The sequence below is a fragment of the Larus michahellis genome, chromosome 4 (assembly GCF_964199755.1).
Source record: "Larus michahellis chromosome 4, bLarMic1.1, whole genome shotgun sequence".
NCBI lineage: Eukaryota > Metazoa > Chordata > Aves > Charadriiformes > Laridae > Larus > Larus michahellis.
In genome coordinates, this window is record NC_133899.1 from 85,252,231 (window position 1) to 85,270,286 (window position 18,056).

Consider the following 18,056-nt stretch of genomic DNA (forward strand, 5'->3'; position numbering starts at 1 on the left):
CACTAAAGGTATTTTAGGAGCAAAAGAAATTTATGCCCGTGTCTGGCCTTCTGTGCAACCGCTGTAAGGTTTTTGTTGCCTTACTCAAACCGTGGCACAGCACAGATGATGTAGAATATCCCTCCATGGTCTGCCGAACATAATATGTAGACCACAAGAGCAATGAAAGATTCCACTGGCCTTTCTTTTGTAAGATAAAACAGAAATTTCAAAAAAAGCTTAATATTAAATGTTTAATTTTCACAGATCAAACATTTGTATAAGTATAGTTAGGATCTAGGAAATTCTGCTGTGGCTTGAGGAAGCAGGAGGTCACAAGAAACCTGTGGACCCAGAAAAATTGTTTGGCAGTCAGCCTAAAATAAGAGTGAGGAATTTCTAATTCAGTTCTGTATTCCTCTCTGGACACAGAGTCAGAATTCTACCTTAGAATGATTATTCTCCTAGGCTTAGGTTTTTTCTAGAGATAATATTTTCTTTATAAGATTTACACACACTGGGTTCTTTGACATTTCTCTTTTTTTTTTTTTTTTTTTTCCCTGGACGTTGTCAAAGTTTCTTTAAACATTCTAAGAGATACAGAGACTAAAGCTCTTGTGATCTTAAGTATTATGCAAATCAAAATTCTCTGATGTCAATGGTGTATGAAAAATAGTGTTAATGACTTCAAATGTCAGTGTTACATTATTAGAGCATGCAAGATTGGTACAATGTGTCTTTATATGCCATCATTCAGAATATATACCCATATTATATTCCTCTAGGACTTGAGGGAATACTTTCATTTCTATCTCTGTTTCCTCATGTGTTTATTTCTAAAAGTCTAATTTACAGACTGTGGTCCATTTACACATTATTTTTATGATACGTGTCAGAAAACACAAGTATTTATGCATTTTTCAAAACTTCTCTAGTAAATTAGTGTAAAGCATTTTTACATAACTTAAATATTCAAGTGAAATTACGTAAAGTCAGTCTAATAATAACAGAAATAGTGCAATCATTAATTCAAAGACAGATTACTGTATTGGATTGGCAATAAATGCAATTAAATCTTAGGTATGAGAATACTTCAATATGCAGGTGGTTGTTGGAAAAATTGTAACTACAATTTAATGAATACCTCTCATTCATTTTACAGATTTCAAAATACACTTTAGAAAAGAAACTGAACGAAATGGTAAGAAATTAATACAAGTAAAAAAAAATAAGGAATAGCTCTTATGTAACGAGAATGTCTGCTTAGAGTATAAGGAAAATATTAACCAGCTCTAATACTTAAATGATGTGTGATAATTATTACAAATAACCAAAAGAGGTGATATCAGCTTTGAATCTGAAAAACTTTCAAATACAATGTTTTTAGATTTTTATAGTGTGATAGCTATACTTGGTATATTAGTTCTCTTTATAGATTAGATTGAAGATTTTTTTTTATATAAACTGTGATTTGAATAATGTATTACCCTTATAGGATCTAGCACATTCATCTCAAAGAAGTGATACAGAATTCCAAGCAATTTTGTTTTTAAGAAAAACTGACAATGTTTTTCCTCTCACTCTTTTCACTCCTGTTCTCAGCATTACTTCTTAACATTAGTTCCCCTGAACAGTTTAGATTTCATCCAGTCCAGCTTACTCCCTTTGACACAGAGAATAAATTTATAGAGAGTGACAGCATAGTCGCTCTGAACCCTGTTGTCTGTTTTAGCAAGTGAAAGAGTGAGCTGCAGAAACATTGCTAAGCTTGATTGAATAAATGCTGTGAAAATTCTGCTGCTGCTCAACTGGAAAGAATAAAGATAATATTGTCAGACCATTACAAACTGTGATTTTAATTAAGAAGCTCAAAAAACTAGGGTCCAGTTTAGCTTTAAGTACCATGACATTTGTACTGAAAGTCATCTTCAACGCTACAGTGGTTTTACACAAAATATGGTGAAATTGAATAATGTGCCCTCTGACCTGGGAGATAAGGCTACAAGTTAAAGATCAAAGGCAACATAAAATGTGTTTTGTCTTACTTCACTTTTAACTTGTATTTATTCTTAAAATACATCTGATCTAAAAATGTATTTAAAATATACAAAATTATTGAACTTACATTTAGGTCATTTCACATATTACCTTTCTTTCATAACTTGCAAGCTCAGTCTTCCGTATGAATGAGGATATTTAAATCACACCTTTTCTATAAGCTGGAAATGCATCTGTGCTGCTTTAACAAATATCTTCCTTTTTTATGGCTATAAACTTTTGACAATTGATTATTTGGATATTTTGAAAACATTGAGTTACTGTGACTTTGATATAAAGTATGGTTATTAAAAATGCTATTGAGTGGGGGACCAGATATTAGAAATCCTCTTTTGCGTGTAGCACTAAACATAACACATATGGCTTGGCCATATCTATAGAAGATGCTCTGATATGAAATGATGAAAACAAAAAAAACACAAGGTAAACAGAATTGAATTCTTTCCTAAAACCTTATTCAGGCTAATACAGTTTTAGACCAGGTCAAATTCTACCAACTTTACTCCCTGAGCAGTTGCACTGAAATAAATAGGGATCCCCTAGTTCTAGGGATCAAAGCATTAGTAGACCATGTAGACTCTCTCAGTTATCACAAATGGCAAAATGTTTAAAAATAAAATAGATGAAATTACAAACCATTCGTTTATCTGAGACCCATTTCTATTTCAGTTTTAAGTTTGTTAAAGACAGATTAGATCATGTCCTGGCTAGTGTTTTGAAAGTAAGCAGATGTGCTGTTTAGTTTATATCTGGCACCTTAGAAACCCTGCCAGTCAGTAAAGTAGATTTTGTATGTGATGGGGCTTGAGTATGCCTCACTGATATAGCATTTTAATCTGCTTTTGTTCCTTTAATTCTGTTCTTTTAGTCTAGTGTATGTGATGTTAATATTTTGCATATATGCCATATTTTAGCATGCTATGCAGTTCAGTTTATGTGAAAATTGTAGTGCTGATATAATTCTTAGGATATATGCTAGAATTTTGAAACAGTGGAAGGTTTTGTTTCATAATGAAAGACTGTATGGAGACAAAGAAATAAAGGGTTTCTTTTTCTTCCATCTTTCCTTTGTTTCTGCAATAAAAGTGTTGATTATTGTGTCCAGTGTAGTCACTCTGCACCTCACTGTTTATGGATAGTAGCACTCATGCAGTCAGGAGGCTACAGGATAGTTACTACAAAGCTAGTTGTCTTGACAGAATATGCTTGAGTGTGGGTTCTGTTTGAAATTCTTTTTCTTGCTGCTGAAATAAAGAAATAGGTGGAAGGAAATGGCCTTGGTCAGGTCTTGGTTTCCTCCTTCATTAATTTCCTGGCAAGTGATTCAACCTGAATGCTAGAACTCTCTGAGTGTAGCATCTGTTTACGTGTTCCCTTGTTAACTTGTGTTGTCTGATCCTGGGCATGTCTGAGAGAGTGAGGATTTAGAGTTATTTGTCTTCTGCAGTTCCTAAGTCTTAAATATACGGAGCTAAAATATAAAAAAGAATGAGACTAAGGCTAGTGTTGGCTGGTTTAGGGACCAAATCTTGTGTGCAGTTCAGAAGAGCAAATTTGGAGTGCAAGATCTGTGTAGTCAATGGGGAAACATCACTGTCCACAAGGTAGTGATTCAGTGCATCAATATTAATGAGTAAAGTAGACGGCGTGACTACCTCCGTGAATGACTGGTAATTAGTCTAGTTTCACTCGCTGACTGTGTTTATACTGGTAAACTAAATGTTTGTGAAACCACTTAGTGAAGCTGCAGTCAAGGGATATGAAATGGTCCAGGTTCATTAAACTCAACTGCTCTTGAAATGAGGGAAGCTGCATCCAAATAACCCACACTGTTCCCAGCAGTCTCCTGAACTGTGCCCAGGAGCTGCTTACACGAGCACTACTTGGCACAGGCCAAAATATATCAGGGACTTTACAACTTAACAGTACAGGCATTTCCTGAGATCTTCCCTGCCAACATTTAATTTTCTAATACAGATGTAGTTACCAAACAAATGAAAAATGAATTCCTGTAAAATGTTAAATAAACATAATTTTTAAAGTTGGTTTGTTCTTAATAAACTAGGATAGGAATCCTATTTTTATTTCCTTTCCACATTTTTTTAGGAATTTGCCTGTAATTATACTGTGTTGTTTAAATATACAGTGAGGAGGCAGGGATACAGTATAAATTAAAAATAATGATTTTTAAGTAGAAAAATGGTGGTAACTAAAGGAACTATTGTGGAATCATTTTCCTCTTTTGAAGATTTAGAATTGGTGACCCTTTGCATAATTTTCACGTGATCTTGCCTTAGGTCTCCATGCTATTACAACTCTTTTGTTTCTCTGACACTTTCACCTCCCAATTACCACCTTCTGCTTCACTGAGTAACTCTGACTAGTGACTCAATTTCCAGAATATCTTTGAGATACGAGCAATTCCCTCTTTGTCTTCCTCCAGTCACCTACCTGACCCTGAGCTATTTCTCTGGTCTAGTTCTACCAAGAAATCATTGTGCCTTAACAAACCATATGGCCACAATCAGTTCCACTCCCCGTCCCAGCTTATCTTTATTACTGGTGGAGGGCAGGGCAATAATTCCTGTTCTTGCAGTATCAGCCGTTAGAAAGGAGAACCAAGATTCTGTGGGTCTTACTCCAACTCCAGGGTCGTACCCTCCCTATCCTCCAGTGTCTCCTGGTGTTTCTTGATTGTCTTCTATGGAAGACTGTTTTAAGAACTTTTCACTGTGAATAAAAGAATCACATAGTCAGGGAAGGGTGTCAGACGGCAAACCAAACTGGTTTTATTTTACTGTGCACTAAGCCTGGAGAACAGCTTGCCATCAAAAATCATATTTAGGCAAGTGATTAGCTCTTAAAAACTTTTGAGGCTATAGCAGGCCAATTCCTTTTCTCATGGGAAAGAGCCCTAGGAAACAACAAAGCATATTTCTACTTTTCTAGCGAGGAGGAGGGACCACACTGTCAGCTGACTTAAGAAAGAAATTGGGAGAACACTAAGAAAAAACTATATAAAAGAAAGTGCAAAAAGGCTCAGATCTTGCTACAAGATCTGTTCAAGTCTCAAATTAGAGTGCTTCTCTGTTTATCAGTCTCTTAGAATGAATGCACCTGAATGATTATCAGGAAAAACAAATACAGTTTACATATGATTAGGAAAAAGTATACGAACGTTCTCAACCTACATTCCTTGCAGTGATTCTGTAAGTGGTGGTGTTCTTTAGCAGTGCTTCCATTATGACTTTCCATTTGCTGTAGTGTGTTTAATTTCATACCTTATAAAACATGAGAAATTTGTATTGTATATCCTGTTTTGCTAGCCTTATGTTGGTCATTTCTTTTGATTACTATCAGCTTTTATTATCCTCTGATCCTTGCACATGTATTGCATTTGCTACTGTATGGAAATGGAGCCTTACAGAAGCCAAACAGACTGGGCCAGACTCATCTTTCTGTAACTTGAATTTACACACAGGAGTGAATTTGGCCCAATTCATTTTAATTGCTGTCTTGCTCTCCTGTAGATTAGAAATAGATTAGATGTGTAAATAAATGGATATCTTTTCTGAGGCATTAATTTAATCCCCTCTCTTCAGAGAAAATTAATTTAAAAATTGACCTACAAAGCTATTAACAAAAATACAGTATAAAAAGGAACACAAAATTCTTAGTGTATATGAAAGAATAACAAATAATTTTTTAAAAAATCAGTGACATGTGTCACTGGATATAGTTTCCTGTGAATATGTATTTTTGATCACCCCCTCACAAAACAAGAGACAGTGATAAAATTAATGAAACTTAAATTTATTTAACTTAATTACTGTGTGGGATTCATTGCAATAAGATATTACTTAGGCAAGATGTTAATAGAAGTAAAAATAAAGTCTTAAGTGCTTACAAAAGTAGTTAGAAAAACTCCCTACAGATACATAATATTAAAGTAGAAGTGAATTCATCGTACTTCAAGATATTACAACTGCTAATTGATACTGAGGAATTAATGATTATTCATTAAAAGCTTACTTACAATCTGGGAAGCATGGGGTAATAATCTACATTAGTTTCACTAATATAAATCAAAATTGCCACTACTCTTTAGAAGTAGTTGATGCACTGCTGTTTTTTAGTAAGTATGTTGAAATTCTTTTATTTAGGTGTGTCAAATTCACAATTTTTCTTCCAATTGTTCTTCCACTCTGTCATTTTTAACAGTCTCAGAACTGGAATGGATGAGGCTGGCTGGCATCTCTGGAGTTGGCTTAGTCCGACTCTGCCCTGCTCAAAGCAAGGTCACTTAGAGCTGGTTACACAGAGCCATGTCCAGTCGGGTTTTGAATGTCTCCACAGATAGAGACTCACAGAATCACACAGAACCACAGAATGTTTCGGGTTGGAAGGGACCTTAAAGATCATCTAATTCCAACCCCCTGCCATGGGCAGGGACACCTCCCACTAGACCAGGCTGTTCAAAGCCCCATCCAGCCTGGCCTTGAACACTTCCAGGGATGGGCCATTGACAACTTCCCTGGGCAACCTGTTCCAGTGCCTCACCACCCTTACAGTAAAGAATTTCTTTCTAATGTCTAATCTAAATCTCCCCTCTTTCAGTTTGAGGCTGTTACCCCATGTCCTGTCATTACACTCCCTGATAAAGAGTCCCTCCCCATCCTTCCTGTAGGCCCCCTTTAGGTGTTCCAGTGTTTGACCACCCATACAGCAATTCTTTTCCCCTCAGATTTAAGTGAAATTTCCTGTATATCACTTTGTGTCAGTGGGCATCACTAAGAGGAGTCTGGCTGTGTCTTCTTTATTTCCTTGCCTCCGCCCCCCTTCCCCCAGTATTTATACACATTGATAAGATCCCCCTGACTTGCCCCTTCTCCATGCTGAAGAGTCCCAGCTCCCGCAGCCTCTCCTCGCATGCCAGGTGCTCAAATCCCTTGATTATCATAATGGTCCTATACTTTGCACAATGCTGTATTGAAAAAAAACCCACAATATTTTTGTTTGACTTTGTATTGCAATAGAGCATAAGAAGTCTTCCTTGTTGGTTAAAGAAGTGTTACACTGAAAATGTTTAAGACAATAAAAGGAAGACAGTAAGTACTTTTACTAGTGGCTTTATAAAGATGACTGAACACTGTTTGCATAATAGATTGCTTCTGTTATGGAACAGGAGCCAATAAATGTGCATAGGCCTTATTTTCATGATACATACACTAGCACGGTTACCAAAGTTTAAGGATCTACTTTTACCTGCCTCCAGCCACTTGCTCATTTCTGCTCTGTGTCCCTCTATGAAGGTGCTGGGACAATGGGTTGTGGGGGCTATGTTTTAAGCTGTCTGGAATTTTTAACTGGGCCCTGTATTTTGTTGCGCTACTACAACCTGAGAGCATGGTATACTTGGTTTAATACTACAGTAGGGACAAATAAACAGCTGGGGCAATGAGGTACAAACATAGAGCTGCTGAAGCCACTGTATTGTTTTGAATCTGCAGCCAAAGACGTGGGCAGGTATTGAATAGCTGATGTGGGGTGGATACTGCGTTAATCTGCACGGACATCTTACATCAAAGGAGTGAGAGAATACAATGCTGTACCGAGTGGTAGTGCAGGAGGACAAATATAAACACAGGCAGCATTAGCATGTTAGGCTATGTTTGCAATACAGCGATGGATTAAGTAACACATTTAAGCCACATAACAAAGGAAAACCTGAAACTAAGATTTGAAAACAGTTAATAGAGTTCTGCAGACATTTACATAAGAGTTCTCCTAAATATAAGGTACAGTATGTGAAAATGTGTTAAAGTGCTTTTTTGGTAATCTAACACACAGGTGAAGGTCTTTGGAATGAGGTGCTATCTGGAAATGGGAGCATTTGGAGAGTTGGTTTATACGTGCTTGTTACTGTCATTAAGTAGGTGCTTCATTTATGTTTCTAACAGGATCAAAAATTACAGATGCACTTAACGGCGAAAGAGGAGCATCATAAGAAACTGAATGAAATTGAGAAATGTTACGCTACTATTGCGTGTCAGTTTGGAATCGTAAAAGGTGTTCATGGAAAACTGGAGCACAGTGGTATGTGCGTCTTTAATGTTCTCCAGCGTTTGTTTTTGCTGTGTTTTGACAACACCGAGTTGTCGACACATGAAAAGTCAGAAGAATAGCAGCTACCCAGTGCCAAGCATAAAATATAACAACTGATAATAACTGTAACTGAGTAGCTTCGTCACTGTTTCTGTGCCAGTGCCAGGTTAAGCAGCACAGGCCCGTTACCTCTTCTGCTCTTTGCTGATATGTTGGTACAGTTGTGTGTGTGAACACATGGTAAATCATATTGAAGAACTGATTTGTGTTCAAAACAATCAAGCAGCAGACCCAACCCTTTAAAAAGAATAATAAAAAAAAATGCTTCATTTTGATCAGCTTACTGTTGCCATTCAGCATAATTAACATAAACAGTTGTACCAGCTCCAATGGAGGAGTGAAAATAAAGGAATTAGCAAACAGGGGAAAAGGAATGCTCTTTAAAGTAGGCTTATTGTTGAGAAATGGACAGAAAACATTAATGAAATAATAAAAATTATTTTCTTGTACAGAAATATAAAATCTCAAAACCAGTTCAGTAAGTAAATAGGGAGGTATGAATAATTTTATGCAGTTACCATTGTTACGTAGATTCTGACTATTTGGTTATTCAAGCTTTATAAATCAGTACCTTATCCTTGATCATGTGTTGAAATGTAGTAAAATTATTTGTGAAACTACTTACACATGGAAATATTACTCCACATGCATTCATATAAATATATAATTTTTATCTGTAAAATAATAAAGCTGATAACCTCAAGTAATATAAATACCTCATTTAAATGAAGTTTTGTACCTATTAATTTGAGAGAGAAATCTTCGTTTCTCATAATAAAGTGATAAATTTCTATGCAAAGATCACAGTGTATGTGTAGAATATGGACTTTAGGTATAGTTCTGTGTGCCCACAGTTTTTATCCATGTAAACATGTACACAGGACATAAATAAAAATAAGTACTTATTTTTTAAGGAAAGGGAGAAGTAGTTGTATAACTCAAAACAAACAAACAAACCCCCCAAGCAAACAAAAAAACCCAAACAAAACCACAAAAAACCTTCAAATACCAAAGCTTGTAAGTTTGGAGGTTATTGATGCCTGAAACCAAACAGTTTTTCAGATCTAGTTTGAATAAATTGGTAGCACATTCAATGTGTATTTGTGATATTTCAGTACCTCAAGTTACTTTTGGTATTCAGGTTTTTTTAATAGACTAATATTTAATATTAAAAACAAATTAAGAGAAAACATTGCAGTGTTTTCCTTTTGTTTACATTGGACAAGGCTTTTCTATTATGTCACGTACAGAAAAGTCTTCTTGCTATTTCATGGAAAAATAAAATTTACTCTGTATATTTACACTATTTGAACCACATATAAATGCTTTTTGCTGTGTTTCTACTTACATTTATCAATAATTGCAAAACCAACCTCTAGAAAAGATTAAATGTGTTACTAACTGCTTCCATCCAAGAAGCCAATCTGTTCACCAGCTTGACTCTACTGTGTCTTTTACTGCAGAGAGAATTCAATTTGCATTGCAGTATGTAACTTATAAATGTAGGTAACTTGTAAATTCTGAGCAACAAACTGCTGGTAGTGGAAAAGTCAGGCAGAAAGTATACGAGGCATTTTTAATGCAAATTGTTTAAATTTATAAACTGTTGTTCTTTATCTGCTGTATTAAAGCAGTATGTAGGGACACAAGAAAGTGAAAATTGATGTGTTATATGCTGTATAGGTAAAATATCACAATTTATAATAAATCTAAAACTTTATTGCCTAACCAATGTCCTACTATTAGTATTTTAAAGCTAGAGAGTGAACACATGACTCTTGTTGAAAGGTCGGAGAGAGTTTTACCAATTTTTGCCTGCTTGTTTTTTTGTTTTTTTTCTAAGTTGTATTGGAAGATATTTGTTACATTCTTAAGTGTTTTAATTTGTTAAGCACGTTCTCATACAAAACTGCAAAATTGCTTATTGTATTGTAAGGCAGTTAGTTGTCCGTCGTTCCCCATGATGCTTACCATCTTTAACAGAAAAGGAAAGAACTTTCTGGGTGTTGATGGAGTGTCTAGAGTTCTTGTATTCAAGTGTTGTGCTAGAAGATTTTTGAGAAAATGAAGGGAAAAGATTAGCGGTGAATGAAGAGGAATCGGGAAATAGAAAAGGCTGAAGAGAGACCTCAGAGGATCAAAACACTGAGATTGAATACAGGTGACTGAAAAAGTGCAGGGACCAGTGAATATCTTCAGCTTTTCACTGTGAAACTTCACGCAATTTCCTAGTGATATCTTGGCCTATATAAAGTCTAAGAGAAAACTCCCCTTTCAAAAGGGACAGAGGTTATTAGCATTTCCTCTCTTTCGTCCTCTGTTGTTTGCTGTCTTCCATGTCCTATATGCATATAACTCTGTACATCTGTTATCTCAATTATTTGAATATTCTGTTGTTCATTATGGTCTGTGGTCCTCTGAAAATAATTAAACTCATCAGAAAATTACAAGCAAAGCCTTAGTTAAAAAACAAAACTAAGATTAAAAGTTAATGGAGAAGTGGTCCTAATAAAGTGACATCAAATGACACTAAAAATTAAATTACAATTGAAAAAAAAAAAAGGCAAACCAAGATACAGAAAAGTCTAAACTCATTGTTTGAGGTGTAGAACAACTGGTACCACCTGGTGTAATCCTCCAATGTAGTATAACACTGTACAGAAAAAGTAGTTGAGTCCTATTTTCAGTCTGTTTCCTTTCCATGAAGATGTTTAATTATTTTATTAATTATACATAATGCATTGCAGTTATAAATCAAATATTCAAATATGAAAGTATGTGTTAACATGTTTTATTTTTTTTTTAAAGTACAGGAAGCGATACAGCTCAATAAGAAACTAACATCAGTGAATAAAAGACAAGAGACTGAAATAAGTAATCTGAAGGAAGTAAGTATAGTATTTATTTCTGAATGTATAAGTGTGACTGGGACTTCTACAAGCTGCTGTACTATTAGCAGAAGTAGTGGACAAGCAGCAGAACTGTTCTTCATTCTATGATTAATGGCTAAATTAGTCTTCAGATGAACGCCAACTAAAATTTGAACGGCTCTGAATAGTTTCTGTAACTTGGGAATTTCTGTTTACTGCTACAGCATCCTACTTGTTTCATGTCAATTATTAGCAACTTCTCTTCTTCCAGTGCCATGTTGTCATTGCTTCTCACATCTGACATGGAAAGGTAGCAGTGGTTTCAGTTTAGTCAAAGAGAAATAGAACATGAAGAGTAGTTGCCATAGAAGCAAGCTGGTAGCTTGAACGTAGGATAAAAAGATAAGTGAATCCACATCAGAAATGTGAGAGCTTTCTGATAGGGCAACTGTGACATGAGGTAATAGTGATACGATGGACAAGTTTTCTGGCCATTAAGCTCTTTTCTGCCCTCATCTATTAAAAAACTGCTATTTGCCAGGTACGATTTTGAGTTGCACTCCTGAATAGATATATCTAATAGTGGGAAGAATAAAGTTCTCTTTTCCCTTTGAGATGTTTCTTAAGTGCTGACAGAAGAGCAAAGGGACCCTCTGAAGTCAAAATTGTCCTGTAAACTCAGTATCTTTCCACAGCACATCCTTTTCATATCTCCTTATCTTTCTATTCCACTTTTTTTTTCTCCCTTTGACTCTCTGAGGATTTTAGTAGGGAACAAATGCACATCTGTTCTCGCTTTCTTGGCCTAATGTTAATACATAGCTTCCAGACAAATGCTTTGGACTACTATGGAATCTTTGCAAAGTTTGTGATTTTCTTGCAAAATAAAAAGGGGTGGGGTGGGAGGGGAGATAACTTGTAAATGAGAAGGGACTATTACCATTTTGTATTTGGGTGAAATTGATCAAAAATTGGGTATTTACTTGCCATACCTCTTCTTTGCCTGAAAAATGAGATTTGAAGGTACAGAAGTACTTGAAAGCTCTCCGTGAATCTAGTGTTGTTTTTTGTTCTTAAGAGCACACAGCTTCTTATTGTTAAGGTTCTTTGGAGTATGATGCCTCTGGAAGCCTGATTGGTAAATTTTATTTTGAACTAGAGACAGTTCAAGGCTTTTTTATCTATTTCAGTCTTACCTTCTCTAGTGCTTTGCTTATTTTTTATATTTATTACATGAATATATCCTAGCCACGGTAAAGGTTAATCGTGAATTGAATCTAGAATTGTTTAGTTACATACTAGAATATAACATGGCAAACCTCAGTGTCAAAAATATCAAGTTTTGAAGTGACTAATCAAGATTGCAGAACTCCTACCATCATAAAAACAGACTGAGAAACACAATAAGAGTTTCCCAGAACACTGGGAAAATTCTCAAATTGATTTCTAAATCACAATTAGGTTTCATGGCATTTAGAAATGTTTATTACTACGTAATTCAAATGATAGGTTATACACATATATATTTATGTATTATATATACACATAACCTATATGTATTTATCTGAAATATTTGATGGATGGAAGAGCAACAGAAAAACAGTGGAAGTTGTCAGTGGTAACTTTTCTCTATAGAAGCTGTATTTATTAGAATGCTATTGTCGTCATAGCCATGAAGGTCTGAGGACAATGTCTTGTGTGCACTTAGTACGCTTCAACTGTACAATTCCTTTTTAAAGGAATTGTAATTTGTATGTGAAAAAAAAGAGGGACATTCATCTAAAATACAGCACATCTTTATTGTAATATGTTGCAAATACAAAAACTTAGGAGTTTTAGAAATTTTTAAGCATTGCAGTAAATTAGATTTGTTGCTTTTGATTAAGAAACTGAGAATAATTCATTACTTAGAATTCTCTGAGGGTAAGTAATTTGAGAGGTAAGAAAAGAAAAATGTTTAAGAAAATTTTACATAGTGAAACTTGTGAGTAACAGAGGCGTGTGAGATAAACTGATGGTGATTTATGTACTCCAGTAATCAAATATATTGCTTGATCCATTTTTTTTTCAGCTGTACTCTTGATTCGTAAGGTCATGGTGATGAATTTTAAATAAAATACTGTTAGATAAGCAGAAGAAGAGGCCAACTGAAACTTAATCTGGCTTCCTCAGCTCACCAGGAAATGCCTTTATCCTGATTATTTCTGCATTTCTTATCGGTTCTTTAGTATTTGAACATCCTATTCTGAATGTCAGTGGAAAACTGAACTGGAATTTAATTTCTTAGCCTTTTAAAATTGCAGGTGGTGCTGCAGCACTTTGCTGTGGCAATGCCTTATTCTGCAAAAAAAAGGTGGGTGTTTATTTATTTGTAAATATAGTTTTATAGATAAAAGTTGTGTATAATAGAAAAACATGCCTTTTTCCTCAAACTGCAGAATTTCTGTGAAAACAGAGTTAAAAATGAATAATAGAGTAAAAAAAACAAAAACAAAAACAAAACCAAACCAGCCCGTTTTTCAATATTCCCTATTTCAATGGTTTGCTTATAAAACATTTCTGGAATGTTATGTAGCGAGCGTGTGCAGTTCTGAACTCTACCTTTAATGGCATCTGTTAGTTCAGCACGACTTCTGTTTGTGAAGGGCTGTGGGCTCATCTTTTGGGTCACTCCGTAAGCAAAGAGAAGCGCTTGGACCCAGTGAGAAGTGCCCTGAGCTAGTTTCATTTCACTGTGGTTGTTACCTTGTAGTTAGCCTAACCATCTTAAAGCAGTTGGGGGTTTCCCCTTGTTGAGGAATGTATCTCTTGTAGACCGAAGGGGGATACAAGAGATACAAAGCAATAAGAAAACTTTGCTATTTGAAGAGTTTGGAAGAGGGATTACCAGGCTGTTTTCACTTGCTGCGTAGCTGAAAGAAGCCGTAATATCTGCAGCACAAGTTGGGACAACTTACAAAGTTGGTTTTATCTGCCTTGGGGATTTGACTGACCTCTGACAACTTGTGGGTTCAAACTTCTTTCCTCTAATATTCCCACTCCAGTGCTGGAGGGGGAATGACTATCCATAGTACTAAAACCTTAATTTGGCTGTCAGCTCTTATCACAGCCATTACTTTGACTCAGCCCAGGATGATCTCTCGCATTTGTTCTTAAGGGGAATATGAAGTTAGTGAATGCTATTCAACATTTGTGGATAAAACTAAACTCATCTCCAGTTTTAATGAAATTGCAAGTATGTGATGCGGGTGTTAAATATGTACAGCAGTAAAAACTGGGTTAAACTGAGGTCCGTTCTGCACGGGTTTAGTCTTCTGGGATTTGTGTAAAGAAATATTATTTAGAGAGGTTATAGTTTGCTCTTGACATTGCCTGCTTACAAAACCAGTTCCTAAATCTTGGCTTAACAGACTGTGGCATAATTTCCTTTTCAGAAGCATTTGTTTTAGAATTTGAACATTTAGATATCCAGTGTGGTAGTATTCTTTTCAAGCACTATGAAATCTGCTAGCATTGAAATCTGGCCAAGAAAAGCAGCAGAATGAAACAAACCTTTAAAAAACAGCTATGCTGCTCAAGGCCTGAAAGATCACAAGAGGGTTGCACTGATCCAGGAAGACAGTGAAAAGATATTGCTGTAATTTTGGATACACTTAAAGTTTGCGTAAGGTATCAGCACTGTCTTGGGAAGTGGTTACATCTGCCTGTGCTGGCTGCTTTTCCAGTCCCATACCACCTCTTTGTGGTGGCACATACATTTGTGTGGCCTTGAGGGAAAGTAGAATGAAAATTTTGTATTGATCAAAACTACATTTTACCAAAAAAAGGGAGTAAGTTTTAGCTTAGAACAACTGGCAAAAGTAAAATACATTTAAGGAGCAGAACTGTTTCTTTTGTGACACTCGTGACGTACGCTGGCTTGAAGCGTTTCTGAAGCCATGTCCCTAAGCGTTGGCTGCTACTAGCAACACATCAAAGGAGTAGGTTTAAAGCCTTATCCTTCTTTCTCAGCATTCCCCAAAAACTGATAAAATTATTTTCCAGATTCTATTTAATTTATAGCATTCTGAATACTACTAGTGATCTTATGAATAACAGAAAGTTACTAGAAAAAGGAGCAAAAACTTTGGGTGTGAATATTTTTTCATTTCAGAGTACAAGAAAATACACGTATGTAGGTATAAAGTTATATTGTTTTCACAGCTGCATACCTTGTGCTTTCACTGATTTTTGGTGATCTGGTTTGTGTTGGTTCTTTTTGGGTTTGTGTTGTTTTTTGGTTGCATGTTGGTTTTGTTTTTTTCCTGCCTACAGCTTTGTCAGATTAGCAGATCTGGGTTCATTTCCAGATGGATTATACACATCTACCTGCTACATATAAAGAAGACAACCCAGTCATCTTTTCACCTCGAGGGCATGATATACTTAGTATGACTTCTTTCCCTGTGACAAAAAATGTAGTAAGATTTTTCTGCACATAATAACCTCTGAATTTTGGAAAATATATAGTATCAAATCCATAGCAGGTTTTTGCACCTGCTTGTGTAGCACACAACCTGTTAGCTGTCTTCTGTGTACTGTTAATCTAGTTCTCGGTAAAGATTGGCATAGTTAACCTTTTCACTTTGTAAAAAGTTAAAACTGCTTTCACCTTCTGCCATTTACATGTAGGAACTCTCCTTGCTTATTTCATTGCAGAGCCTTCTAGTAAAAAATATTACAACTAGTATATGACTTTATTGCAAAAGATGGAAGAAGCCTTACTAGGTTACAGAATATCACAATTCTAAAGCATTGCTGTCTTTGGATTCTATAATTAATTCTACAATTACACGTAATACTTATTAGATCATTTTAGATTTATTTATGGCTAAAATATGAGAAATAAAGCCTCTAGGAAAAAAATGATCTGTTTTAAAATAGTACCTATATTGTCTGTACCTATATTGTATTGTCTGTAAAACTTTACATTTGTGAATTTCAACATAATCTTCCCTTTTCTTTTGTACTGCTATATGATTTTGTCCAGAACAGTTAAACCATTGGTCTGTGATAAGATGGAATTCCAGTTTTGTGAAGAAAAGTTAAACAGACCAAACTTAGTTGTTAGATAAAACTATTACCATTCTGCATGCTTGGTTCACCACTATGGCATCATGAAGAATTCTTGATACTATCTGTGAACAGCATTCATAACCTCTGCTATTTGTCTGAGTAAACGTCAGAGTGCTCAAGGAGAGAGCGATATTAAACAGACTACCTTGTACCAGAATGGGAGGGGTGGGGGAGAACAGGGCACAATATTTATGACTCCAGGAACTATAAGTTGTAATTTAATGAGATCAAAGCATTTACTGTTTATTTGCTGCGCTAGGAGCTTGGAATAAACTGGTTAGAAAACAGACACCAAAAAAAAAGCAGGATATTTAAAAGATTATAAAGACTATAAAATCAAAGGCATATTTTAGGTGGAAAATCATGTTGTAGAAGTCTCTAATATAAAATTAATTTAGCATTCTCCTGAGATTAAGTAATTAATGTTTCAGGAAAAGCAAAGATCCTCCAAATTTATAGCCAGTTCCTGTTTTTACCAGATAGTCACTGTTCTTCCTTTTTTTTTTCCTGATTCCCAGGAACATACAGAGTAGTTATAATAGGTACTTTATTCCTATTGTATATCTCAGTGTAGGAGGTTTTACCAATACCAACTCAATGCCCACTTCTAATAAACATTTTGTTATTTCATCTTCCAAGAAGTATAAGTATCATAAATACTTCAAACAGAGTAGAATTAGCACAATAACATTTTACCTCTGAAAATAAACTTTTAGCCACGTGTGACAAATTTAAAGTTTAGCAAGTCAGTCTTATGAATTTCAGTTCCTCTTATTTATTCTGTTGTTTCCATACGTTATTTAAAAGTAGGGCATGACTCAGGATAGTTTAAAAGATTTGTCTTCGTTTTGAATTGCAATGCCTATGCTGGGTGAACTATTTATATGTGTTTCCTGTGTTAAGGAACTGAAGAAAGTAACTACAGACTTGATAAGGTCCAAGGTCACATCTCAGTACAGGGTGGGAGAAGAAAACATCAATCTTGCAGCAAAGGAAAAACAGTTTCAAGAACTCCAACAAAAAATCACAATGGTATTTTGGAATTTAAACAAATTAAAATTTTGGTGAATATTTTCTGTTCTTGCCGCAAAAATCATGGCAACTATCTCTCTGATTTGTATAGATTCCTTTCTACTAACAGCATATACAACATAACAAAACTGTTTCCAGAACATTTCTACAGAAGTAAATATGCTATGAATTTAAGTGTAATTTTATAGTAAAAAAATATGGCTAAGAGGACATTTCAAAACCATTTAGTTTCTTTAAATATACTCATGATGATTCACAATATCACGTTAATACAATACAACTAAAGAAAATGGACAGCAATTTTAAATGCCTTTTACTGTTCTTCATGCTCTTTTTTAAGGAGACAGCAGTTAGTAAAAAAGTTCAAGAAGAAAACACTCACATTAAAGAAGAAAAGTTGGTGAGTTGTATTAATACAACTTTGCTATTTAAAAATCACTCTAAGTATATATGTGTTATATTCATACTTAAGTTTCTGAAATTATTATACTAAACTATCAAACCTAGTTAAATTCACTTATTTTAGCTTCAGAAATATTTTAATACTACCATAAATAGGATCTGACTTCTCAGCTTTTACAAAGTATATTAGCAAAACAAAGTACATTATTTGACACTTTATTCCAAGTTTTTTCTTAACTTTGATTCTCTATTCTTAAGTTTTGTCTTTGAATTCAGATGGGAGAAATTTGGTATACCCATGAAAAATAAGTACAAATAAGCAATAAGGTTTGCATAACACGCTTGCTCTTCTGCTTTCTGGTTGCCAACAGTTTACTATAATACTCCTGGTATTGAAACCAGATAAAATTGGAATCATGTGTCAGTCATATACAA

At 35.0% G+C, this 18,056-nt stretch overlaps 1 protein-coding gene across 1 annotated transcript in view; it reads left to right on the forward strand.

Moving 5' to 3' along the window:
* Positions 1-18,056, forward strand: part of CCDC73 (coiled-coil domain containing 73) — a 57,108-nt gene that overhangs the window by 17,200 nt on the left and 21,852 nt on the right. Inside the window, exons 6-10 of the mRNA XM_074586199.1 lie at positions 1,142-1,180; positions 7,998-8,133; positions 11,011-11,090; positions 17,091-17,219; positions 17,560-17,619. Of these exons, the coding sequence (XP_074442300.1) occupies positions 1,142-1,180; positions 7,998-8,133; positions 11,011-11,090; positions 17,091-17,219; positions 17,560-17,619 (444 nt within the window). The remainder of the gene's footprint in view (positions 1-1,141; positions 1,181-7,997; positions 8,134-11,010; positions 11,091-17,090; positions 17,220-17,559; positions 17,620-18,056) is intronic.